General features: G+C 41.7%; 1 protein-coding gene across 1 annotated transcript; it reads left to right on the top strand.

The window, feature by feature from the left end:
* Positions 1–26,752, top strand: valopa (vertebrate ancient long opsin a). The gene is made up of 5 exons (XM_063491078.1): positions 1–842; positions 3,023–3,233; positions 7,108–7,225; positions 7,900–8,133; positions 23,212–26,752. Exons 1-5 carry the CDS (start codon positions 479–481, stop codon positions 23,455–23,457), a joined length of 1,173 nt encoding a protein of 390 aa, XP_063347148.1. The 5' UTR covers positions 1–478; the 3' UTR covers positions 23,458–26,752.

Here is a 26,752-nt window from a genome sequence, read left to right as displayed (position 1 = left end):
ACTGGACTGTGATCAGTGTCCGGAGCTTGAGCAGAAGCGCGCACGGAGAGGGCGTCCTGGAGGGCAGCAGCGATGCCGGAGCCGCCTATATAAGAGCCGCCAAGATGCCCCCGATCATTTGTCCACTCGCGCTTTTTCAAGACATCCCCCCTGACCGCAGCGCACAGCTCGCGCTCTGCTCCGCTCTCACGTGCAGACTGACACTTTCCAGCAGCGGCGCACAATCACGCCCAAGCGCGTTTAGCGGATTTCTCCGTCCTGCGCTTCGCCATGCGCGGCGGCCAGCGCGGATTTCAACATCTGAACTTTTGGAAAGAGGAGTCCCGGAGCGCACAGCGTGCTCAGCGCAAGCTGAGCGTTTCCAAGTGACTGCAGAGCGCGCCTGTCTGGCACAGACTCCAAGTTAAGTTGTGAGTATGAGAAGAGGAGACCGAGGTTAGGGTCAGCGAGCAGCCAGCGGACTCTCCGGACACGGACAATGGAAACCTTCAGCGTGTCAGTGAACGGCGTGTCCTACACCGTGGCACCTGAACTCTCCACCACCGATGATCCCTTTAACGGACCCATCAAGAACATCGCGCCCTGGAACTTCATCATCCTGGCCGTTCTCATGTTTGTGGTCACCTCGCTGTCTTTAACCGAAAATTTCCTGGTCATGTTTGTCACTTTCAAATTCAAACAACTCAGGCAGCCCCTGAATTACATTATAGTTAATCTGGCCATCGCCGACTTTCTAGTCTCTCTCACCGGTGGAGTAATAAGTTTCCTGACTAACGCCAGGGGTTATTTCTTCCTCGGGAAGTGGGCTTGCGTCCTGGAGGGCTTTGCAGTTACTTTTTTCGGTAGGTTAACACTTTCCCGCTCCTGTTACTGTAATGGCAGAGATGAATGAAGCTCCAGCTTCCATAGCTGTAACTGTCAGAGTGGCTCCTTTTACTGCAAAAAAGAGCTGCTGTGCGTGCGAGTAAAACAACTCCACGTGGTGTTATTCGACTTTATCACTAAACGCTTGTTAATAAATTAAAGCATCTGGGAGCCAGGTCAAATAAAGAATCAGTCCCTCTAGCTGACAGAACATTTCAGCCTCAGGAATTTTGCTTGCTTTCCTTGGACAAGATTAAAACGATAAAACACTACTTTCTTACAGTGACAGGAGAAATGTTGAAATAATAAATGAATTCTGGCATCCATCAATGTGTAGACTGACTTTAAATGTGTGTAAAAGAACACATTTGTTTAAACAGCTCTGGACTTTAATATTTAAAAATCCATTCTATCTGACACACACCCTTTAAACCTCAGCTGTAACCAAGACACCAAAAGCACAAGGATTGGGATGATAGATATTTCTGGCCAAAGTAAAACTATAACTCCAAAACTAATGTCAGTCTCACTGTTAAATTGAAGTTTGATTCTTTTGAGGGCTATGTTTTATAAACTGTACCTGGATAGTATTTGCTTCCTGCTGCTGTGTGAGTCCAGAGTGTAAAGCAGTAAAGCAGAATTCAAAGCCATCCTGGTACAGAAGCCTTCTCACACACTTTTGTACATGACTTGCTTTAAGTAGGTTACCAGCGCTGTGACCACCAATAACCAAGTAGGTGGGTTGGAATGGCATACAGAGGTTCCCATGCTGTGTGGGATCATGGGCATCTGGTGAGACACCTGCAGTACATAAAGTCTGAATACTTAATCATTTTATGCAAAGCCTTACTGGATTTGTGACATGGTTTCAGAGAGGAATGGCACATGAAGTAAAAGGATGTTTTTGTCTAAATCTGTAAAACTGACAGACTGTCAACAGGAAATATTAATTTATAATGAATTTATATTTTCATGCAACTTAATGAGAATATTATCAAATTACTGTCACGTGTGGTGCTTTAATGAGCCAGCTTATTGCAGTACTGTATAAGCTCTTTACCAGAACTGAATTATGCAGTGCATTAGTTGATGGCATCTGTACCCAGAACTTACACACAGACAGTGATGTTAAATAACTCCAGAAATCAATGTATTGATCTCTATTTGCTCCATGATTATAACGTGTTGTGTGGGCTATTTGTGGGGACAAATTGCTGTAATGCGCTGCATTGCAACCCTGCAGCGTACAGTTATTACTGAATGAGTGAAAACAAATGACTTGTGTGGCCATGTGCTGGAAAGCTGAACAGATTTTGATCCTAAGCTGCAAAGCCGGGCTGGTGCTGCTACAACTGTAGATGATAACTGAAGAAGCTGTGCTGATACATAATCAATAACCCGCTGAAGTGAAGCGCACATCTTCCATAGGCTCATGGTGAAAAGCCACTCGAATTCTTTTGCTTTAACAGCACTTTTAAGTGATTAACTCCAGTGTCATTGCTATTATTCGTGTGTGCGTGTGAAAGGGTGTGGGTAAATATGAAAGTCATTACATTAGGTGAGCTTCTCCCCTCGAACAGGGTGGATGCTCCAATTAATATTCTACTCAGGGTGAGAATGTTTTCTGTTTGTGTCTATTTTTAGGTCTTTGTACTGCACCTGTGCTGTACAGATAAATACATTAAATCTTAATGGGTAAAAACTGCATCCTTCTAGAAAAACCCTCCTTTGATGTTCAGTTATCAGAACTTTAAAAGCTATAAAACCACCATTGGGAGTAATGGTATGAATTGTATTTGGGAACCTATATGCCAGAGGCTTTTGTTTAAATGTGTGATAATTGAACACCCTCATTTATGCCCCTGTCTTTTGTCCTCCCCAGTGACTCTAGCAGAAATACACATGAAGAATCTCACTGTGGAGAGATAAGCAATTAGCTCTTCTATGAGAGAGACTTATTACCACAATTAAATACTGCCTTTTTAAAACAAAGCTCATTAGGGGATAACCTAATGTACCCATCTCAAATCATTAAACTATTTCAGCACCAGGGCAGCTGCTTTTACCCAGACATCGTGCAAATCTGGGATGTTGCTGTGTATCACTGGCAAATGTCCCACTTGGCTCAACCACATTGACCTCCTGCTGTTTCCCTAAGGGATCGTGGCCCTCTGGTCCCTGGCTGTCCTGTCCTTTGAAAGGTTCTTTGTGATCTGCCGGCCTCTGGGTAACATCCGACTGCAAGCGAAGCACGCGATCCTGGGTCTTCTGTTCGTTTGGTCCTTCTCCTTCATCTGGACCTTCCCTCCAGTGCTGGGATGGAACAGATACACTGTAAGCAAGATTGGGACCACCTGTGAGCCCGACTGGTGAGAAATGAGCACTTCTCACACACAAATCACATTTAGAAAAAAAGCCAAACTTATTTCCTCAAAAGTATTTTAATGCTAGAGGTTTTTGCTATGGGGCAAATAACCCTGTTGTATACTTAAGAAAGCAGGGTTTGATTGACCTTAACAGAAAATTATGATTTGAGTTGAACTTTAATTCTTAAGACCGTTTTTCCTTAGTCACATCATGCACCAATTCAAAATGAATGGCTGCATTTGGTTAAGTATAAACAACTGCTGGTTTGTGAATCATGTCACCTTTTTTTCGACCACTTGGTGGCGTCATAAGAAACTCTCAAACCATAGCATGCAATCCAAAATAGTGATGTCGCAGGTTGGAGCATGAAACCTCCACATTCGTGTTTAGGTTGCTATGATGATATTTGTTTTTCTTTTAATCTTTTTTTAATGAGATGGTAGAGTGCTAAGATAATTGTTAGTGCTAACAAGTTTACTTGGTTAGCAAGTATTATGCCTTAGCTTTATGAATGCAAAAAAACAAATAAACCAAGAAACAAACAATATAGTTTTTGCTCTGTTTTGGTTCTGTGGGAAATATCTTGAGATGCAAATGAATATGTGACTGTCTGCTATTTGGTGTTGGGCAGACAAGGTGTAGCGTTCAGTGTGGTACTGAGGCAGTTGGTCATTTAACCCAAGCAAGTTTACAAGGGCTATAATACTCAAAGACAATGATGAAGGGTCATTCAATGTGAGTATGTCCCTAAGATTGTCTTTACATGTACTTAAGTCGCCTGATGAGGTGCAACATGTTGATGGCAGAATTTAAATGAATTAATGTTACTGGATTTTAGGTGTTTATGAACCTCACTGGTTCAACGTTAACCTTAAACAATGTGTTTTACATAGAAATGGAGCAGCCATTCTTCCCTCAACCCTGTCACTCAGATCTATGTCGCTCTCTCAGCCATGTTAGCTTGCTGTGTGCTAATTTTTGTTATAAAAAAAAAAGAGGTCTCCTCTAACCTTGGCCCTCAGGGCGTCATCTGGGTAGTGCTATTTAGCTGCTTTGATCAAAGGCGTGCAGATATGGGCTGAGAGTTTGCCTGAAGCCCTGTTGGAGAACCACTGCTTAGAAGAAGCACCAGGAGAACAAATTGTCCAGACAATGCAATTAAGACATCACCTTATGGAGATACCAACCACATATATAATCCCCTACATTTCTGGCTGCACACGGTGTGAGCTGTGTCAGAAAATATTTGGTTAACAGCAGGAGCAGGTGTGTGAGCTTCAGTTGCAACATGCACAGCCTGATAAATTTTAAAAGCCTCATTTATGTGCATCTTTTTATATGCATATATGTATATATGCAAATATTCAGGGCTGGAAGCGCTGGCTTTTGAAGGACTCGCATGTTGTCACAGAACTGTCGGCAGGTAGCTGCACCCTGCATGGAGTCTACTAACTTTATCCTACTGACTTTCTTTGAAATCCCCTCTACTGCTCAGGTGTTCTGTAGGATATTTAGTACAAAGACACATGCAGAGGTGGGAGGTTGTCAGCTCAAATCCCTGGGCTTGATCAGAAGATCTGCATGTATGGCACATATTATTCACCCTCTACCATACGCTCATTAAACTATCATGTATACTTTTTTGGAGGTTTGCCTATTGCTCTGTTTCCTTGTTAACTAGAGACACTAGCATATTGTAAATATGTGAGTACAGCATTGTGCAATGTCATCTACATGTCAAATCATTCAAAACTCTATCACCTTGCAATACAACATAACATTAAGGAGGATACATTTAAGTTTAGGTAGGTTATGTAGGATGTGGTTGGAGGTTGAATTTTCATGAGCTTGTTTTCCTTGTTTTTACTATATTTATGCACAATATGGCTACAGCAGACGCCCAAGTCAGCAGATGATAGCTGATGGTTTCCCAGACTGCATCTTTCTTTCACAAATCTAAATTACACAAATCTCATATATTAGTTTCAAATACTCCATATGTTCCCCTTTTATTATCAGTGACTCAGTCTTCAGGATGGACGATACCAGTGTTGGCTAAATTTATGGAAAGATGATTTTTTTTTAGAGAACGCTGAAGTTCTTCTTCCAGGATTCTGGAGCTGTCGCTAACTCACAAGCATTTTTGGTTTCCCACTGCTGCAACTTAAGTTTGTGAATGTGAGAACTCAAGAATGAAGCAGTGTAGGAGTTTCAAATTGATTGAATGAGTTTGAATCTCAGTGACTTTGGCCTTAAGGTCAGGGATCCTGAAATTCATGTGAATGCAATAACTTGAGAATAAGGTGATGTAAGATGTTGAATTTCATACCATAGGTGCATGAACTAGGAGGCTGAAGAGTATTTTTTGCATCTGCAGCTGTTATCCAGACAGAGTGGGACACAGGCGGGTCCAAAACTAAGAAAGTTCTGATGGTCACAGGTCAACCTTTTAATTATGTTCATGCTCTCAGCCACATATATTCTCAGTTTAATTTGAATAATCAGAGGTTTTCTAACCCGTGTGTCAGTGATCACAGTGTATTTTATAGGAATTAGGGCTTCTTTCTAATAAAATATTTGTTCTTTTATTGTTTTTTAAAAACCTGTCATACAAAACAGGAAACATGAAAAGTTTATTTTTCTTCTTCCATTTTCATAGTACACATTTTTTAACAAAAAACCCCAAAACGAGAATATTTCAATATAGTATATAGTCCAGTTCTGTCTAGCTTCATGCAAAAACTTGGGTGTTTTAAACTTATATTTTATGGTCTGAGCAATAATGTAATGTTTCTGTAACAGATTAGATTGAAATATCATTCGTTCCCAGTGTGAAGCAGCACTACTGTTTCCGACAATGTGAATGAAGAGATTTTCTCTGGCAGGCATGTTGTTGGAGAAAAAGCACACCAGCTGGTGGTGGAAAGCAAGATCCTTTTAGCTGATTTCATTTTTGAGTTGTCAGCAACAGTGCAGGAATTCACCTGATTAAAAATGACTCTTGGAGGTGATTTCAATGTTGTCTGTTTATACGCAGAAGTGACTAGGTAATTGAATTGCAAGCTAATTTGGCCCACTGAACAGTAGATGGCACTAATGAGGAAAATGCTTCATTTGGTCCAGTTAGTAAAATATAAAAAAGTGAGTATATTCATGTCCTGCCCCTCAGAGGGTTGAATACATGCACATTGCTACAGTTTCAAGATTCCAGTGAGTTGCTGTCACAGGCCTGAGGATTTCTGTGCAAATCTACCAATTTCCTACAACTCTACTGTCCTCTAAACACAACCTCAGTGTTTGATATTTAGCACCATGCATTCCATAAATGAATGAGGTGTGAAATGTGGCATTGCAAATCTCCAACTGAACCACACTTCAAACCCCACCCTCTGGTGTTTTGAGCCACAGAAATTTGTGTCAGCTGTGAAATTACCCTTTTGAACTGAAGCTCAAATGAGGTGCAGAAGTATTTTTTTAAATTTTGTTTTCTTTGAAAAACCTCTAAATGACATTTTGTTCTGAATTTAGATCGGAATTCAACTCAGTTTTATTTATACAGCGCCAAATCACAACAACAGTCGTCTCAAGGTGCTTTATATTGTATGGTAGATCCTACAATAATACATATAGAGAAAAACCCAACAATCATATGACCCTCTATGAGCAAGCATTTTGGCAACAGTGGGAAGGGAAAACGCCCTTTTAACAGGAAGAAACCTCCAGCAGAACCAGGGAAGGGCGGCCATCTGCCAGTACCAGTTGGGGTTGCTGCAGATGGCCTTATTTAGATTTCATTCTCGCAGGGAGTCACAGGTAGACACAGTGAGATTAATTTAAAATAGAGTCAAACTTTTTTTTCTATTCATCTTTGAACAGGTATTCAACCAACATCACAGATCACAGCTACATCCTTACTTTCTTCGTCACCTGTTTCATTTTGCCTCTCGGGGTGATTTTCTTCTGCTATGGGAAGCTCCTACGGAAGCTCAGGAAGGTCAGTTCTTACACAACACACACACACACACACACACACACACACACACACACACACACACACACACACACACACACACACACACACACACACACACACACACAGAGTTTCATTTTTACAGTTTTACAAAATGACAGAAAAGTTAAGAAGGAGAGCTCAGAAGGAAGGATGACAGAAACCAGACTTCAGCGCTGTACTGATGTCATCATTGTGACTCAGTAAATTACTAGTTAAGATATTTCTTAATTTGGAGCTTTTATTACAGGGAATATCAGATACTGGATGACTGCTCATTGCAGCTGACAGTACTATTACTCATCTCTCAAATAAGCGTCAGGTTATAATGGCTGTTGTCCACCTACATGGAAATGACTGGATATTACTGATCAGCTGATGGACATGTACAGTCATGCAAAAAAGAAAGTTTTCACACAACTCTGAGAAACTAAGCACAGTCTTACGGCTTCTGTAGGAATTTAGAGGGGAAGTAGCAGTCAGATGCCAGTGGTCAATTATTAATTTGATTAGCAGTTATTGTGTGACTGCCTCTATAAAAGTTAAAGTTCTGGCAGTTTGCTGGTCTGGAGCACCAGTCTTTTAACAGTGCTGCAATCTTTCCAGGAGCGGACGTCCCAGCAAATGCATGACTGCATACATTTTTATGTTGCTGTCAGGTATCACATGGTCGTCTGGCCACTGCCAGGAAACCAGAGCGCCAAGTGACCCGCATGGTGGTGGTGATGATCGTGGCATTCATGGTGGGTTGGACACCATACGCAGTCTTCTCCATATTGGTCACAGCACATCCAACTATTGAACTGGATCCAAGACTGGCTTCTATCCCAGCCTTCTTCTCCAAGACAGCTGCTGTCTACAATCCAGTCATCTATGTTTTCATGAACAAACAGGTAAGTAGACATTTTTAGAGCCACTACATCACAGTTTCACTTTAGTCACACTAGTAAGTGTTGCTTTACTTTAGTCTCGCCATTCCTTCCTGGAGACACATTACTGCTTGTGTCACATGAAAGCTGTTGAACTATAGAGGTGGGTTTATTCTGTTGTTTTGTAGAGTCGTCCTGTTTCTCAGTGCACGGTGAATGACTGAAGTATAAAATCCACAGTGCACAACAGTCTGCTTAAAAAAAAAGGTGTGAGGCTTACCATTGTAAAAGGGCTGCTGCTGACATTTCTTCATGCCACTTCATTTTTCATTTTACACTGTGCTCTCTTGCTCTGTTCTCAGTGTAAGGGACTAATACCTGGATTTTCACTGCAGCTTTTGAAAGAACTAATAAAGGGAGATTTCTTTGACACATAATGTATACCCTTTACACACCCATCACCTTGGATGTGTTTTGTTCCCTTGATGGCATAAACCATTTTCTATATAAGACACTCGTTCTTTATGCAAAGCATTTAATAAGTATTGGTAGTTGATGCTTGCTTCCAAATACTACCAGATTTAAAGCACTATTTAAATGTCTTAATTAGTGCTTTATTTAAGCATCGTCGTTTATCAAGTCACAACTTTTCTTTTACTTTAACAAAAATGTTGTAAAACAGTTGATGTGGAAGTGAAATGTAGCCACAGCTCAGTTACTGTATAAGAAGGTTTTGTCTGATTTTAGTTTCATCTGACCACAGAAATTTCTCCAGTCTTTTCTGAGTCATTTAGATGTTGGCAAAGTTAAGACAGGCCTGTACGTCTTAATTGTCCATGGAACTACAGGGCATTTTATATTTCTTCCATTTCTGAATAGAAAGAAGGGAAGAAGAGATTTAAATAATTATTTATAATAATTAACAAAATGTATATCACTTTCCTGTAACTTTCCCAGTGTACAAAGTGCAATGCAGTGTCATGTCTCCTTTCACGGGTCCCTCATTTGCATATTGTGTAATTGACCATTTTTATTATTTTCTGTTAGGATTATTTACATTACTGCAGTGAAATATGACCATTAGAATTGACTACATAACATTTTTCATATACTTGCTTGTCAAAGGGCCTAGATCAGATTATTGCCTGTAGTCTGTTGCATGTCGTCCATCTCCATCAGATTGCCCCACTTTGCTGTTTAAGTAGGTCAGCCAGACCCACTGAATGTAAATAACACCTAGCCAGCAGGTCTAAACAGCCCAGCTGCTAATGCTCATAACACTCAAGTGACCTCTACTGCTTGATATTTTTCCCTCTCTGTGTCTCTGTTGGTTACATAACACGGTGAGGTAAAGTAGAGGCTGGAGGTGACTTGATGCATGACTACTGCAATATATACCTGTAGTTCTAGAGGAAGACCACCTCCAGTTACATTAAACCTCAAAAAGCTAAAAGGTGAAAAAAAACTTTCTACATTCATGGAACGCCATAGTTGTCATGACTGTGCTGTGTGGCAGGCAGGAGGAGGACTCTCAAACGGGAAGGTAAACTCAAAGCAGAAGCTTTACTTGCTGAGAAAACGACAAATACAACAAACTAAACTGGAAACTAGAAACTCAGGCTAGAAAACAAGAAAACAAACCAGGAACAGGACCCAACAACAGACAGAGACAAACACAGGGCTTAAATATACAAGCAGGACAACACGAGGATGGGGGACATCCAGCTGGGACAAATGAGGCCTAACAAGACAAGGGGAAGCAAAACTAGATACACTGCACGCAGGACAGGGACTATCAAAATAAAATAGAAAGCATGACGTTCATAAAGACGCAGACTAGACACTGAGATGTGGAAATGGACTCGGGAACAGAGGAAACATGAAGCACAGAGACAAGGTAGGCACAGAAATAGAACAGAAAAACCAGAAACCAGGAACTATAAGTGCAATGCAAACAGAAAACAATAATTCAAAGAATACAAGTTAAACAAAAAACACTGGGGCACTAGACCCAATGCCGTGACAATAGTATAATTGCAATTTATTTCAATTCACGCTTTAAACAGGTTTTACTCTCTCAATGTTAGTTTAATTATTGAGGATCTAAAAAAGCAAAAAAAAACCAAAAAACCCAAAAAAACCCCGTCTTAATCTTGATGGTTCTGGAGAGTACTACAATGTACATTTTGTCCACAGGATCTTGATCTCTATTCAGGAAATCAAATTCTTTCATCCCACTCCCTCTGCCATTGACTCAGTTTAGTAATACTCAAATCAAGAAAGCACAAGTACCAGCTAAAGTAGAAGGGAGTACCTTAGCTAGGCATACCGGAGAACTGATAGCTTGCATTTTGAAAGATAAAGTGCATAATTGGAAAGGTGGTCTTTAACGTAACAGATGATCAGAAGCATGTGATACAGCATATTTACTTTTCTTGTGTAATAATAAGTCCACAGGCACAACCATCAACTTGGCGAACCAGAAGAGCTGCAAAACCAGAAAGGAATCTTGGACCATAAAAATATAAGAAAACAAAAATGAGTCCAACAGCCAGCAATAAGAAAAAAGAAGGTTTTGTTGAAGTTGCACAGCTCAGTTTATTTAAAGATTGAATTAGTTCACAGTATTTTCAGTATGTATACTATGTCCTGCCTGCCCATGACCTCAGTTTGTCACCAGAACAAATTGGTGTAGTCAAAGTTTCAGCTTTCCAAACCTTAGGGAGTTCTTAAACTTTGAAGGAGGTGGAAGTATCTGCTATAAAGAACTAATGTGTTTCAGGCCAGTCGTTTTGCCATTAAGGTGATCTTTTATGATCTTGTTCTCTATGTGGGAGTGCTTTAAAGTTACTGTTTTATTGGAGGAAAGCTTTATACAACCATTATATATATAAAAAGCTACAACATATTTTAGGTCACAGGAGGAATCGCTATTGAATGCAGCACTGCCATAACGGCAGCCTTGTGCTTTTTCATGACATCGGAGGATAGCAGAGGTGTTGCTCTCACACTCTGAACAGCACTGCTGCTTTGAGGGGGGCTTGCACCATTAAATTAGATAGGTCATCAAGGGTTGGGAATGATTCTTTCTCCTCAAGGCTACACAGAGTGGGAAGCGGAAAAAGGTCAATTAGGGATTTTTAGTGTTGATGGAATGTGAAATCAATGATTGAAATCAATGACTGCTAAAAATGGCTGTATTCTTAAAGATAATGTAACACAGTAAGGGGAATTGTTGGAAAGAATATATCAATGGGCCAGTAGGTTCGACTATAGGAGCACAGGGGTGTGTTTAAATAAGACACAGAGACAAGACTGTAACTCAAAAGAACCAGCCGACTTTAGTGAAATACACTATACGGTTGACAAACACAGGTTAACGACACTTTACAATTATAGAAGGGAAACTTACAAAAATAAAAGAAAAGTAAAACACATAAACTACTAAAACAATGACTTGGCCAAGTGTTACTTTTGGTTTTCAATGTTCGGTTTCAACATTCGGGTTTCAATGCTCAGATTTCAATGCTCGGGTTTCAATGTTCGGGTGCACCCTAGTAATCTGACTCCTTAACTCTTATAGAGACAGATTACACAAATCCAATGTACATTCAAATGAAGATCTCACACTCTTTTCACATGTGGAGAATGTTCTACACAACAGCTTATTATTTAAAGTCCCAAATAAAAAATGTCCAAGGGGTAAAGTCCAAAATATTCCCAGGGTGTGAAAGAAAATAGGGGTGAGAGAATGTCAGTCAGTGGTCTTATGTATAACCAGCTGTTTGTGAAAGTGTGAGTGATACAGTCCTACCACACCGCAAGGTGCAGCAGATCATCAAGTGGAAAAGAAGCGAATCTCAGTCTCTCTAAGTCCAGGTGGGAAGGCTCGCCATCTATTTCGCCGGAGGAATCCACCTCAGGAACAATTCAGCATACAAAAAAAAACCTGACCTGTCAACAGACAGGGTCAGAAGAGCAATTCAAATATTAATTATACTGTTCTAGCTATAATTCACAACTTAGGATTTTGTTGACATCACATTCAACATCAATTTGCAATTAAAATACTCAAATTTGCAAAAATAAAACATCTCTCTTACACAAACTATGCATTACACCAAGTAAAGTCAGTGCATATGCGACAACTATTAATCAAACAATTCAGATAAATTCAGTTTCTCAACGATAAAATGTGAAACAGACGTGAACTAACTGAGACATACAACATGTGCTCACCGATCTCAGTGCATCACGGCCGAAGACAATGGTATGGTGTCTCTCGGTCGGAAAATGCGGGGCTCTAAATAACGTAACAGGACATTGTTTTTTCTCTTTAATAACAGTAATACGACGTGAAGGAAAATAAACATAAGTTGCGCTTCAAGTGTTACCTTACTTCTGGAAGCAGATTGAGATGAACTTTAAGGCAGTTGATAGCAACTAGAGCTAATGAAGGCTAACAGTTTAGCTCCACGCGGTCCTTTCTAAAGTCGCCAGAAAACTGCAGCATTCGCCTGTTTACTCACTGTGGCTACTCTTAACATGGAAGGTAGCTGATCACCAGTGAACTTATGTGCAGCACAGTTGGTTGCAACTTATATCTAATACTTTTTCCAGCTCGAAAGCTTCAGACTCTCTTTTCTCCTGCCAGCACGCGACTACCTCCACACATAGCAGCGAACACAGAGCAGGTGGGTGGGACATACAGCGGCAGGCTGCTTTCCCATTGGCCAAAGCATACTGGGACCTGTGCATTTCGATTGGTTGGGCAGGCTGTCCATCTCTCCTCATATCTATCACTCCTTAAAGTGGTACCCTCATTTTATGTGGGTTACACCCTCCCCTCTTGATGGTATGCCCGTCCCTGGGCATCTGCAGTGTGGCACTGAGTTACACTGCTTTGATCTTTCCAACATAATTGCTAGTTGGATCTTCAAATCCATTTAAAGAGCTAGTCAATGCCTCACTAAGGCCTTGGAAAAGAGAATTCACCACAGTTATCAGAGGATTCCCAAGTTTTACATAATGCAATCTCTTGGGCTTTGCATGCATTCTGTTAGAACGACGAAGAGGAAAAGATGGCTCATCATCTTGAAATCCGTTATTCTGGATCGTCACAGGTTCAGGCTGTTCAGTAACAGGTCTGTTCACATCACTCAATCCTTCATCACATGCTGCATCAGAGCTTGCCTCATCATCTGGAGGAGCTTCCTCAGACTGCTGCAATTCTGAACTTTGAGGAAGTCCTTTGGCTGAGTCAAGCCCAGGCAATATGTTTGCTACAGGTGAGTTGTCTTGTTCAGGTACATCCTGAATCACTTCTTCACCTTCCTCTACTACAAGGGATTCAGTGGCAGGAGGATCAGGTGGAAGTGAAACTGTAGGCACCTCTGGTTCTGCTGATTGTCTGACCACACAAGGAGGTTCACTCAACTTGTGAGTTTCATGTACTGGGACATATACGTCGGGCTTTGATGTAATGAGAGGGCGAAACGTCCAATCAGGTACATCGTCCAGATCAGAGGGAATTTCATCTTCACTCTCAACAACGGAACACTGCCTTGTTCTGGGTCTCCTGTTTGGATGGGTTTTGACTGTCTCGGGTTCTGCAGCTGCTGACAGAAATCCACATGGGAGAAGCAAGTCACGATGTAGAGTCCGCACAGGTCCATCTTTACCCTCAGGTTTAACTGTGTAGACCGGCATTTCTCCAGCTCGCTTAAGGACAATGTAAACATCCTCTTCCCACTTATCTGCCAGCTTATGTTTTCCACGCAGCTTCACATTTCGTACAAGAACTCTGTCTCCGGTCTGCAATGTTGATTCAACAACTCGTCGGTCAAATCTGGCTTTGTTGCGACCTGCATTCTTTTGTGCATTACTGGTGGCAATCCGGTAGCTTTCTTCCAAACGAGATTTTAGATTACCGACGTACTGGGAATGAGTCTGCTTAGTAGCATTAGTAGGCAACCTAAAGATAAGGTCGATGGGCAGTCTTGGTTGCCTCCCAAACATCAATTCATAGGGGGAAAATCCAGTCACATCACTCTTCGTACAATTATAAGCATGTACCAGAGGTTTGACGAAGTCTCTCCAGTGGAGTTTATCTGACCGATCCAGTGTCCCAAGCATCTGGAGAAGAGTGCGGTTGAATCTCTCAACCGGATTCCCTCTAGGGTGGTAAGGAGTTGTACGCACTTTCTTCATGCCAGTAAGTTCACAGAGTTCCTTAATGGTCTTTGATTCAAAGTCAGGACCCTGATCACTAAGAAGCTTTTCGGGAAAACCATAATGGACAATGAAGTTGTCCCAGAGACACTTTGCTACAGTCTGTGCTCGTTGATTTGGAGTTGGCACTGCTACTGCATACTTTGTAAAATGGTCAGTTATGACCAATACATCTTTTGTGTTTGAGCGATCTGGCTCTATTGATAAAAAGTCCATGCACACTAGTTCGAGAGGTCTGCAGGTCTTAATGTTTATCAATGGAGCAGCTTTCTCTGGAGGCGTTTTTCGACGAATACATCGCTCACAAGATTTGACCATTTTTTCTATGGTCATGTGCATTTTCGGCCAATAAAATCTGGCCCTTGCCAAGTCTACTGTTCGTTCGACTCCAAGATGGCCCATATCATGATGAAGGCTTGTAAGTGCTGTGGCTCTTAGCTCCTCAGGGAGCACAAGCTGATATGAGATGTTGGGACCATCTTGCCGTTTACGATAAAGCACTCCATTCTGCATCTCAAACCGATTTAACTCCCTGAGTAACAGGGGAAGTTCGGGTAGCTCTAACCTAAGGCTGGGAGGTGGAGTTTCGCCAGTCTCCAAGAGTACAATCACTGCATTGATAGCAGGGTCCAATGTCTGCTTTTGCCTCAACTCCTCCTCAGAAATTGAGTGGACAATGGGAAGCCCATCCACCTGCTCCTGTTGGAAGCAGTCGGGAATAGCTGTGGACTGGTGAGTGAGGGATTCAACTAAGGTCAACCCAGAAGTGGTAGATTCAACATTAGCTACGGCTGAGGTGACCATATGGCGTTCACAAATGGCCTGAATTACATCCGAGGGAACAGTCTCTGGACTCTCAGGGTTGCTCAGATGGTACAGTGTGAACTGCCGGATTCTCTCACTCTCCTTCTTAGATGCATAATCATCCTCTGGTGGACTATGAGGACGGCGCGAGAGCGCATCAGCATCCAGATTTTGTTTTCCCGCTCTGTACTGAAGACTAAATGAATAGGTGGAAAGACTGGACAACCACCTATACCCTGTTGCATCAAGCTTTGCAGAGGTCAAAATGTACGTAAGAGGGTTGCTGTCAGTCACTACTACAAAGTCTGTACCGTATAAATAGTCAGAGAATTTTTCCGTGACTGCCCACTTAAGGGCCAAGAACTCCAGCTTATGGGCTGGGTACTTCCTCTCACTTTTTGAAAGACCACGACTTGCAAAAGCTATGACCCTGGACTGTCCATCTTGTACCTGGTACAATGCAGCACCAAGGCCAATGGTACTGGCGTCCGTATGTAAAACATATGGAAGCTGGGGGTCTGCAAATCCCAAGATTGGAGCTGAGGTTAGCTTTGCTATTATTTGGTCAAAGGCCTCCTGACATTGAGGTGTCCAACGCTGACCAAAGGGTTCCTTTGGGTTGCGATACTCTGAATTTGTGTTTGTCCTTGGCTTGTTGTTCCGCTTCCTCATTGGTGGATAGCCTGAGGTTAGTTCGTTAAGTGGTCTGACAATGACAGAGTACCCCTGAATAAACCTTCGGTAATATCCAGCGAATCCTAAAAAGGACTGAAGTTCCTTAAGATTTGTGGGGATCGGCCAGGTCTTTAAGGCCTCAACTTTGTCAGGGTCAGTCTCTACCCCTCTTGCGGAAACAATGTGACCAAGGTATTTTACCGAGGTCTGAAAGAATTTGCACTTTTCTGGTGCCAGTTTCAAGCCATATGACATCAGTCGTTGCAGGACACACTTCAAGCGCTGTTCATGTTCCTCCAGGGATGATGAGAAGACAATCAAGTCATCAATGAACACCAGAACCTCTTTGAGATTCATATCTCCCACACACTTCTCCATCAATCTCTGGAATGTCGAAGGCGCATTTGTGATCCCCTGGGGCATCCTGTTAAATTCCCAAAATCCAAGTGGGCAAACAAATGCGGTCTTATGCTTGTCTGCTTCCTCCATCTCGACCTGATAGTATCCAGACTTGAGGTCTAGAACCGAGAACCACTTAGAACCTGCAAGAGCACTGAATGCATCTTCCAATTTTGGAAGGGCATAGGCATCTTTGATGGTCTGCAGGTTCAGCTTTCTGTAGTCCACACACAGACGAACAGAACCATTCTTTTTGCGAACGACAACAATGGGGGAAGCAAACGGGGACTCAGATTCTCGTATAACACCAGAATCAAGGAGTTCCTGTAGATGTTGTCTCACAGCATCCACATCACTGGGGTGTATGGGACGCGCTCTTTGTTTAAAGGGTGTCTCATCACTGAGTTTGATATGGTGTTTGACTTTGTCAGTGTGCCCAAAGTCCAATTCGTTTTGAGAGAAGACATTTGGCATGTCGTTTAACATGTTTGTAATTCGCTCCTTCCATTCAGTGGGTAAAGGCGAATCTCCAAAATCAAAGCTCAGTTCTGAAGAAGACTTGGCTTGAAATTTAGAGCAGTCTGGTTCTCTGACAGTTTGCTCTTTGTGTAGCACTTGCACTATAGCATTAACATCTGCCAAAGGTGTTTTGGGGGGTATGACAATGTCATGGTTCGTTTCATTTCTCACTACGACAGGGAGAAGACACTGACGTTTGCGTGGTAAAGTAACTACAATTGCTGAAACTAGCAAACCATTTGGTAGTGAAGAAGCTGAAGGATGTTCAAGGACAACATCTCTTTGCATGTTCACAGGATTTACATTGACAGAGGCCTCCAGGACAACTGTCTGTCCTGCAGGAACGACTGCAGGCATCTTACCTGTTAGTTTTGCACAACCAAGGCTACCAGAGCTAAAGTTTCTTTGTCGTATCGCAAGTATTTTGAGAACTGCTTGATACCCATTAAACAAAGGCTGAAAGGGTGAAAGCTTCTGGTAATCAGCATAGAGGACATCAAGGGTGTTTGTGCCTATGAGAACCTGCTCATGGGCTGTAGAGCGGAGATGGGGGATAACCAAGGCCAGAGTGTGAACATCAATATCAGAGCCTACAAACTCTTTAGGAAAGGTGATGGTAAGCTCAACATATCCTAAGTAGGGGACAGACTGGCCATTGGCACCCTCCACTTCAAGTAGCTCATTTAAGGGATGAATGGTCAGATCTGCAAGATGTTCTTCATAGAAAGACTGGGGTACAGTTGTGACTTGTGAACCCGTGTCCAAAAGACAGTTTGTGTCTCTTCCGGCAACAGTTACTTGAGCTGTGGTCTTAGTTCCTACAAGGCCATGTGGAAATTTTGATCCTTCCACTTTAACGTTTTTAATGGCAGGTTTCAGGATTTTGGGACTGACATTGTGAGCCTCCACTCCCATATGTCCCTCTATGGAAGTAGACTTCAGTTTAAATGTGTCTCACTTCGAGAAGCATTAGAGGCTTCCCAAGCAGCCTGTTTTTCTTTCAGCTGTTTTTTCTTAGCTGCTACAAGGGAAGGATTCGGCACTTTATCACAAACTGAGACAACATGGCCATCCTCCCCACACTGGAAACAGTACCATGGACGTGGTCTGCTGTTGATTTTAAATGCGGAGGAATGCTGACTGGCCGCTTTTGGTCTCACACCATGGGAGTCAGGTGTGACACACGGAGGCACGGACCTCGCTTTTTGCTGCTTAGGTTGTTTCGGCTGATGATTCTCAGATACAAGACTCTTAAGCTGAATGTTTAGGTCAGCAACTTGTTGCTTTAGTGTCTCAAGATCAGACTTGTCCACCAGATTATTGGTGGTGTGTGCGAGTTGCACGTGTGACATGGCGTGCTGCTTGCTAGAGTTTTGGGCAGACTTAGCATGACTAAAATGCTGCCTCATGCGACTCAATTTTGCCGCCTGTTTATCTTCTTCTGTCCTAAGGAGAAGCAGCAGCTCTGCAAAGGAAGGTGGGTTTTCTTTTTTTTGTTCTAGCTGAAGATCGATTATTAATGTATTCTCCCAACAACCTCGAATGAACTGCTTTAAGAGCTGTTGGTCAAAATCATGAGCAGACACACCACCACGTCTCATGGTTCTACTTAATGCAGTGTGCAGCCTCTGCAGGAAAACAGAAGCTCTCTCTCCATCATTTTGAAATGTGCTCATGAACCTAGCGTACAGCTCATCACCATCTTCGACTGTTCCGTAGGCAGAGTCAAGCAACTCAAGATAAGCAGAGGGTCTAGACTGTGGACTCAGATGTTTAATCATCTCGGAAGCAGGAGGAAGCAGACTGTCTAGTATACGATGTGTGCAGTGCAGATCAGACACAGAAGGATCTCTAATAAGGATTTCAACACTAGCTCGCCACGTATCATAATCTGCCTCATGGCCAGGACGTGGGCTCTTGCCTGAAAAAGCCCTAAGTCTACCAGATGAAGCGAACTGTGGTGAGCTCTCATTGTTGCGCACTACATGTTCAACAACCACTCGCTGAACAGCAGTTGGGTTAACATCGATTATGGGGCTAGTAGTGGCCCCAGAAGAGACTGGAAGAGTCTGTGAGGGGCTGAAATCAGTCAGGTTTTCACTGAAATTGGGAGAAGTAAGAAGCTTACTTGCGTTATTTTGTGATGTCAAAACTGTGGAGTCTAGAGGTGCAACTGCTTGAGGGTCCTCAGAAAATGAAACGTCTCCCTTGCTGGTTAAGTCTTTCTGTGGAAGTGGGCTCTGTACAGTTAAGGATTCTGGACCAGTTTGAGGTGACTGGGAAATAGCACTTCCTGCAGATGAAACCAGATTTTTAAGTTCTTCCTTCAACATCTCCTCTAATGAATTTCCACTCAGTTTGGCTATTTCACGGAGCTGTTCCATGTACATTTTAGTGGCTTTGTTTCTGGCATCAAGGGTATAAACACTTCCTAAGGCCTGTAACTCATACACAATGCCTGCTTGGGTTGTGCTTGGAAGCCGCAGAGGTAACAGTGGCTCCAATATGTGCATGGCAGTCTCATGAGTAAACTCGATGATCATGTGCTTATGGTAATCTGACTCAGGATCGTCTAGACGAAAGTAACGGTTGATGGAACCATATTTTTGGAGGAAAGTGGACACTTCCTCATCAGTCTCTGATCCTGTAAGCCCACTAACAACTACAGAATTGGGAATACTGACAGATTCACGTAGTACAACATCCATTTTTTCTCTAGAAGTTGCAGCTCAGATTAAGCACGTTTAAACACCACACACAAATTGTTTGGCACTTAAACACACACAACCATGCTCCTGGCTGGCTCGCCAGAGCTCTCACTGTAACACAGTAAGGGGAATTGTTGGAAAGAATATATCAATGGGCCAGTAGGTTCGACTATAGGAGCACAGGGGTGTGTTTAAATAAGACACAGAGACAAGACTGTAACTCAAAAGAACCAGCCGACTTTAGTGAAATACACTATACGGTTGACAAACACAGGTTAACGACACTTTACAATTATAGAAGGGAAACTTACAAAAATAAAAGAAAAGTAAAACACATAAACTACTAAAACAATGACTTGGCCAAGTGTTACTTTTGGTTTTCAATGTTCGGTTTCAACATTCGGGTTTCAATGCTCAGATTTCAATGCTCGGGTTTCAATGTTCGGGTTTCAATGTTCGGGTGCACCCTAGTAATCTGACTCCTTAACTCTTATAGAGACAGATTACACAAATCCAATGTACATTCAAATGAAGATCTCACACTCTTTTCACATGTGGAGAATGTTCTACACAACAGCTTATTATTTAAAGTCCCAAATAAAAAATGTCCAAGGGGTAAAGTCCAAAATATTCCCAGGGTGTGAAAGAAAATAGGGGTGAGAGAATGTCAGTCAGTGGTCTTATGTATAACCAGCTGTTTGTGAAAGTGTGAGTGATACAGTCCTACCACACCGCAAGGTGCAGCAGATCATCAAGTGGAAAAGAAGCGAATCTCAGTCTCTCTAAGTCCAGGTGGGAAGGCTCGCCATCTATTTCGCCGGAGGAATCCACCTCAGGAACAATTCAGCATACAAAAAAAAACCTGACCTGTCAACAGACAGGGTCAGAAGAGCAATTCAAATATTAATTATACTGTTCTAGCTATAATTCACAACTTAGGATTTTGTTGACATCACATTCAACATCAATTTGCAATTAAAATACTCAAATTTGCAAAAATAAAACATCTCTCTTACACAAACTATGCATTACACCAAGTAAAGTCAGTGCATATGCGACAACTATTAATCAAACAATTCAGATAAATTCAGTTTCTCAACGATAAAATGTGAAACAGACGTGAACTAACTGAGACATACAACATGTGCTCACCGATCTCAGTGCATCACGGCCGAAGACAATGGTATGGTGTCTCTCGGTCGGAAAATGCGGGGCTCTAAATAACGTAACAGGACATTGTTTTTTCTCTTTAATAACAGTAATACGACGTGAAGGAAAATAAACATAAGTTGCGCTTCAAGTGTTACCTTACTTCTGGAAGCAGATTGAGATGAACTTTAAGGCAGTTGATAGCAACTAGAGCTAATGAAGGCTAACAGTTTAGCTCCACGCGGTCCTTTCTAAAGTCGCCAGAAAACTGCAGCATTCGCCTGTTTACTCACTGTGGCTACTCTTAACATGGAAGGTAGCTGATCACCAGTGAACTTATGTGCAGCACAGTTGGTTGCAACTTATATCTAATACTTTTTCCAGCTCGAAAGCTTCAGACTCTCTTTTCTCCTGCCAGCACGCGACTACCTCCACACATAGCAGCGAACACAGAGCAGGTGGGTGGGACATACAGCGGCAGGCTGCTTTCCCATTGGCCAAAGCATACTGGGACCTGTGCATTTCGATTGGTTGGGCAGGCTGTCCATCTCTCCTCATATCTATCACTCCTTAAAGTGGTACCCTCATTTTATGTGGGTTACACCAACACTGACAAGGTGTCAGTTCCACTGCTGTTGTGTCTTTCTCAGCAGGTGTACTCCTCCCAGCCACCATCAGAATCAGCTGAATCAGCGTAACAGAACAAGCAGTAGTAACCTAGCTGTAAATGGGTTTTTAATACAGTGAAGCAACATGAAACTTCTGAATTTAAACCTAAACTGCTGTCAAGCTTTTAAATGCCACTGGAGCATATTTGATTCTTGGGTGGATGAGAGGCAGAAGAAGAACCCCAAATTACTGTCATGATTTGCAGAAGGCTATTTTTTTTTACCACAGGATCCCCATGTTCTGTGAGACATCTCCCACATTATAAGAAATCTTGAGGAGATACTTGTCCTGCACCTTAAGGGCATAAGGTGCAAAAACTTTACATTTTGCAATTCAGATCTAGTTGACCGTGCATACATCGACAGTTCTCCCTTCTTTCTCTGTTACATAACTGTACACATCATGACTGGTTAAATGTCTCCAGGTGAGACAGGAAGAACTCCATCTCTTCTCTCTTCATGGATTTTCCATCTGGCATTTTTTTCTGCAGAACTGCATCTGAGTAATGGTGGCACATTGACAGCTGTCAGCACATCACTAATGAGGAAACTTTACCTCACCTACCTCGTCGAGCGCTGACAAGATACCAGCCTGCGTTTATGTTCGTGAGAAATGGAGCCCTCAGACACAAATGCAATCTCTTTAGAGGGGTTCACATAAGTAAACCACTTTAATATTGTGGACACCTTGTAGTTTTAACAGGTCTCAGAATGTAACACATCAGAGCTGATCTTCTTCATGGTCATCTCTGTACAGTCAAACTTCATGATATACAGTTATAGTCACTCTGGTTCCCTGCTTTGGTCATAGGAACAAGCAGTTTGCTCTTAGCATCAGAATCAGATACTTTTTTAATCCCTAAGAAAATTATGTGGTTACAGTTGCTCTAAGACAATAAGAATAGTAACAGACTGAACTAAATTAAACAATTTATCACAAAGTTTACAAATGATAAGAAATAGCTTCAATACATATAATTACCTCAATTATAAATATCCAGAATTTAACAGAGATGAAATATATATGATTGACATTTTACTCTAACCTGTAAATATTTGTTATTTCTTATTTTCAGTGTAGAGCATGTGCAAAAGGGTGTAACTATTGCACAGTGTGCATTAGATGGATGAGTTGTACAGGCAGAAATGACTTCCTGTGTCATTCAGTGGTGCATTTGAGTAATCTCAGTCTCTCACTGAGCATGATCCTGTGATTGGCCAGCAGGTCATGGAGTGAGTGGGAGGTATTGTCCAGCATTGTACATATGTTGGACAACATCTGCCTCTCCGACATCACCTTAGGGGAGTCCAGCTCCGTCCCTACAACATTACTGGCTTCGCAGATCAGTTTATTGAGTGCTTTAGTCCTACAAAGGAAATAAATATAAATGATCTTAGTTGCAGAGATGGATTGACTCGTGATTTTGATTACTGTTTAGATCGTTTGTAAGGAACAGGAAAAAAAGAGCCTGCAAAGGCAGTGTGCAATGTTGTATGTGTGTGCATATAGCCTCAACTAATTTCCAACATCAGTCTAGTTGGTCATAAACACGCATAGCTGATAAATGAATGTTAAAAAAACAACTCTCCCCAGCAAGTTGAGTAATCTGCATTTTGCTCTGGAGTATTGCCCTGGATCTGTATATGTAAATACTGCATTAGTTACTGCTGTTCATTGTGTCTGTCAGTGTGGTCCTGTTATTGCTCGCGGGTAGCATTACTTCCAAATGCATGTCTGTCTTGTAACAGATCCAGTCATGTAAGAGATACTCTGAACACATTGTGTAACAAACACTTTAGTAAAATGTTATTTGTATGAAACACACCAGCAATTAACCATGACATTTGTTTGTTTGTTCGTTTGACTAACAGTAGCTAATAAGTTATTTAAACATGGCATTTCAACATGGCATAAGAGGTTCTAATCTGTTATCTTGCTCTGTGTTCAGTTCAGGAAGTGTCTTATCCAGCACTTCACCGGCGTGGGGACGATCCCTGATAGCAACCTGAATCAGACCTCTGATCGACCTGGAATCACTGCCGAGAGTCACACGGGAGAGATGTCAGCCATTGCTGCCCACATCCCTGTGGGCAGCACCACGTCACCTAGATCGGACTTCAGATCTGATTCTCCAACCGACTGCGGTTCATTTGCTCAGCTTCCCATTCCAGAGAATAAAGTCTGCCCAATGTAACAATAGGCTTTACCCCGACAGGTGTTCTCTTTCCCTGAGCGTGAATAGACACCCTTCTGTAGACGCCCCACCCTCACCCTGTGTTTCAAGGACAATTAAGGGTTAGCAAAAAGTAAGAAATTTTATGGTCCAGAGTATTCTGGTAGATGTTCAGTTTATTATTGGAGAAAAAAAGACTTGGGGGAAAGAACTGTAGAAACTGAACTGCTCAGAGCTTTACCCTGTAGATATCCTGTAAATATTTGCTCACCAGTGCTCCTCTGTCCTGTTATTCAAGAATGTCTTGGATGTTCTCTTGACCATCACGGCACAATGGAAGGCACTTGATTCAACGTGATTCATTCATATCCCAATGAAAAAAAAGGGACTTGCAAAACCCACAGACCTTGACATCCGTTAGTTGAGGGCTAGCCAGTGTGTTTCAAATATCACAATGCACCCAGCCTTTCATCTTGTCCTCGCCTTCTCCTTTGAAGCCCCATGATGGTGCCTGCAGAGAAAGCGTGTTTTTCTATGCTGTTTCAGTATTTGCTTTGGCAGCAATTTTCATTCATCTCTGTCCGTCAAAAGGACGGAGCAGTCTGCTGAATTTGAATATTTTTTTTTTGTATCCCGCGTAAACTAGTTTGGGTCAAAGCTTTTATCTTTTTTGAAGATGGTCAAGAGGGCTTAGAGATGCCAGTCTCCCGTTCCCTCTGTTGCAGATAGAGGAGGACAGCATATTAATAAGGTGCCAGCAGTGGATCACCACATACATGCACACACTACAGTCCACTGCTTTGATGTAAGCTCTCTATAGGAACTGTGAAGAAATGCATCAATAATTATCACTAGCACACAAGTGGGTTTGCTAGTTAGCCATGTATAAAAGCAATGAGTATTCCATCACAAGCACAGTTCAGCAGCAATATTGAAGCTAAATACCGTCACTTTTGAGCACTTCAGCAGTAGCTACAAGTAGACGTAGCAATCAGTGTTACAATATGTCTTCTACTTTGTGGTGCATGTTCATTCATTATTACTGGGTATCTGTCAAAAACACCGTCGTATGCTAAGCAGTGATTCACCGGTATGGTGTTTGTTTACAACGTGTGTTTCAGTTATGTCTGGCCAGGAGTAAAATCCAGCATTTTTAAGCACCAGTGCATCTGTGTCAAGTTAACTGTGACACCAACAACAGACTATTTTAAAGAGAACTGTCAAATTAGCTTCTGTCCTGTCCTGGAGAAGTTTGTCACAGATTTAATCGCTTCAATGACTGTTACTGCTTTGTTGTCAGGTCCAGAAACTTTAGATACGTGTCTTTGGAACCTAAACCTGCATTAATCAATATGTTTTGTGTCAACAGTGAATAAACTATGTGTGTTGTGAAAGGGTTACTGTTCGAAAAAACACTGAAGACCTGTGTTCTTTTTAGCTCGTTTAGCTTGTAGGTTCATTTTGAAAGCAGCAAACTCTCACTGTGGTTCAATTTTAGAAACGGGTTGCTGATTTCAGAAAAGGTCATTTAACCACCTCTATGCTACCTGGGCAGGAATGTGCAAGACTTCTTTATGAAAATTAATAAAGGAGTCTTATACTTCTGCACCTGTGGCATTTTTTATTCATTTCATATTTAGTGATGAGTTGAAAAAATCCTGTAATGGATACAAATTACGTACGGACAATGTGCGTTAAGCATGACGTGAAAGAAACGCAAACAGAACATAACACAGGGGGAAGTTTTGTTCAGATTAGTCCACCCATTAAGAAAAAGACGGGGTACATTCATGCATGCGCTACGATCATTATAGCAAAGATTATCTCAGAGAAAAAGAACTGGCAATTTTTGTGGATAGTTTTTGTCAGAACTTTTCACTAAAATCATGCTCATGGATCAGGAATTTTCACGCAAATTTCCCTTCCCTTACATTTCTAATGCTTTAGCTAGTTTAGACAATTTGAGTCAAGTGGAGATGTACACGTGTGTATTTAAAAGCCTACTTTTAAACTTGTAATCTGACAAAAAGGAATCTACCAAATACCTCCACAAGTCATCACTAAGTCACAAGTACAGCCACCAATTTTGGGGCAAGTCAAATATTAAACAGCAATAAGGACCTTATCAAGAAACCTACAGAAGTATAGTTACAGTAAAAACTAGTTCTGTATCAGCACAAAGCGAAAGCACACTAAAGAAGCAATGACCTCTTCTCTAAAACTTGAAAGCCTTAAAGCAGTTTACAACAGCACGTGGGGCTAAAAGAATATTATTCTTTGGAGGTAATTGTCTTTAAGGTGTGGCCATAATGAACATTCATATGTTTGGAGAAAAATTAAGAAGGCTCACAAGGAGGTTCTTCCAAACACAAAATCCCAAAGTTAGGGTTAAGCTGGAAAAACAAAAGTTATTTTTCACAAAGTAGTTTTTAATGTATTTCATGGATGCTTTGCGTGGTTTCCATTAGCACACTTTAAAAATGCCAGTGTAGAGTCTAAACACAGCATATTGATATGAATGGTCACATTTTACAGGATTCGTACTCTGTCACTCTAAACATGGCTGAACAAGTGCAACTTCTTTAATGACTGAGCCTTTGTCTTGGGTTTGTTAACCAAAAGCTCCACCCTAAAAGAGGTGGAATCAATGAAATTTCTGATTATTCACGCTGAATTATTCTTAGACACTATAATGGGTCATCCGACTAATTGGGTTAACATTGTGATGTTTATTCATTTGCAAACAGGATATTCCATTAATATTAATTACAAAGCACTGCATGCATGACATTATGATCGGGAGCTGAACCCCCCTGAAAATTTGAATCTAGAATCGCCCCTGGATCATACGTTAATGACAATGCAGTATCAACCGCTCAGCAGCTCCGCTACCATCGATGGTAGTCAAAAATCCCAACTTTGTGTTTAAGTGTCAACACTTAAACACAAGTCAGTACCCATAAGCATTCTTTTAACGTTTCTCTAAGTCGTGCCACTACTGACACACATACACAAGCTTCAGCAACAGTGGATACAGCAGATGTATATCGTGGCTTCACCTTGAAGATCTGACAGGATATAAATCAAACAAACCTGCCAGTGTTACATTTTGGTGAAAAGGATTACAGACTGCACTGAATGCTGATGAGGGGAGGGGATACTTCCAACGGTCGTAGATGGGTTAAAGCACCTATTTCTCACCTCTTTACAGTGAGTTGTGTAATACTTATAAGGCATGGCAAGACTTGTTCAGCTGTTTGTTTTTTGTCTCATGAGTACTATTGTATATGTCATAGATGCACTGTGGTTGTAAAAA

Source organism: Pelmatolapia mariae, linkage group LG13 (genome assembly GCF_036321145.2).
Source record: "Pelmatolapia mariae isolate MD_Pm_ZW linkage group LG13, Pm_UMD_F_2, whole genome shotgun sequence".
Lineage (NCBI taxonomy): Eukaryota > Metazoa > Chordata > Actinopteri > Cichliformes > Cichlidae > Pelmatolapia > Pelmatolapia mariae.
Note: the sequence above shows the minus strand (reverse complement) of the source record. Positions and strands in the feature narration are given on the sequence as shown.

Excerpts from the sequence above, each read along its gene's own strand:
- valopa (XM_063491078.1), top strand. The coding sequence starts at position 479 with ATGGAAACCTTCAGCGTGTCAGTGAACGGCGTGTCCTACACCGTGGCA. Across the intron at positions 7,226-7,899 it reads TCCTACGGAAGCTCAGGAAG|GTATCACATGGTCGTCTGGC; the intron begins GTCAGTTCTTAC and ends TGTTGCTGTCAG. Across the intron at positions 8,134-23,211 it reads ATGTTTTCATGAACAAACAG|TTCAGGAAGTGTCTTATCCA; the intron begins GTAAGTAGACAT and ends CTCTGTGTTCAG.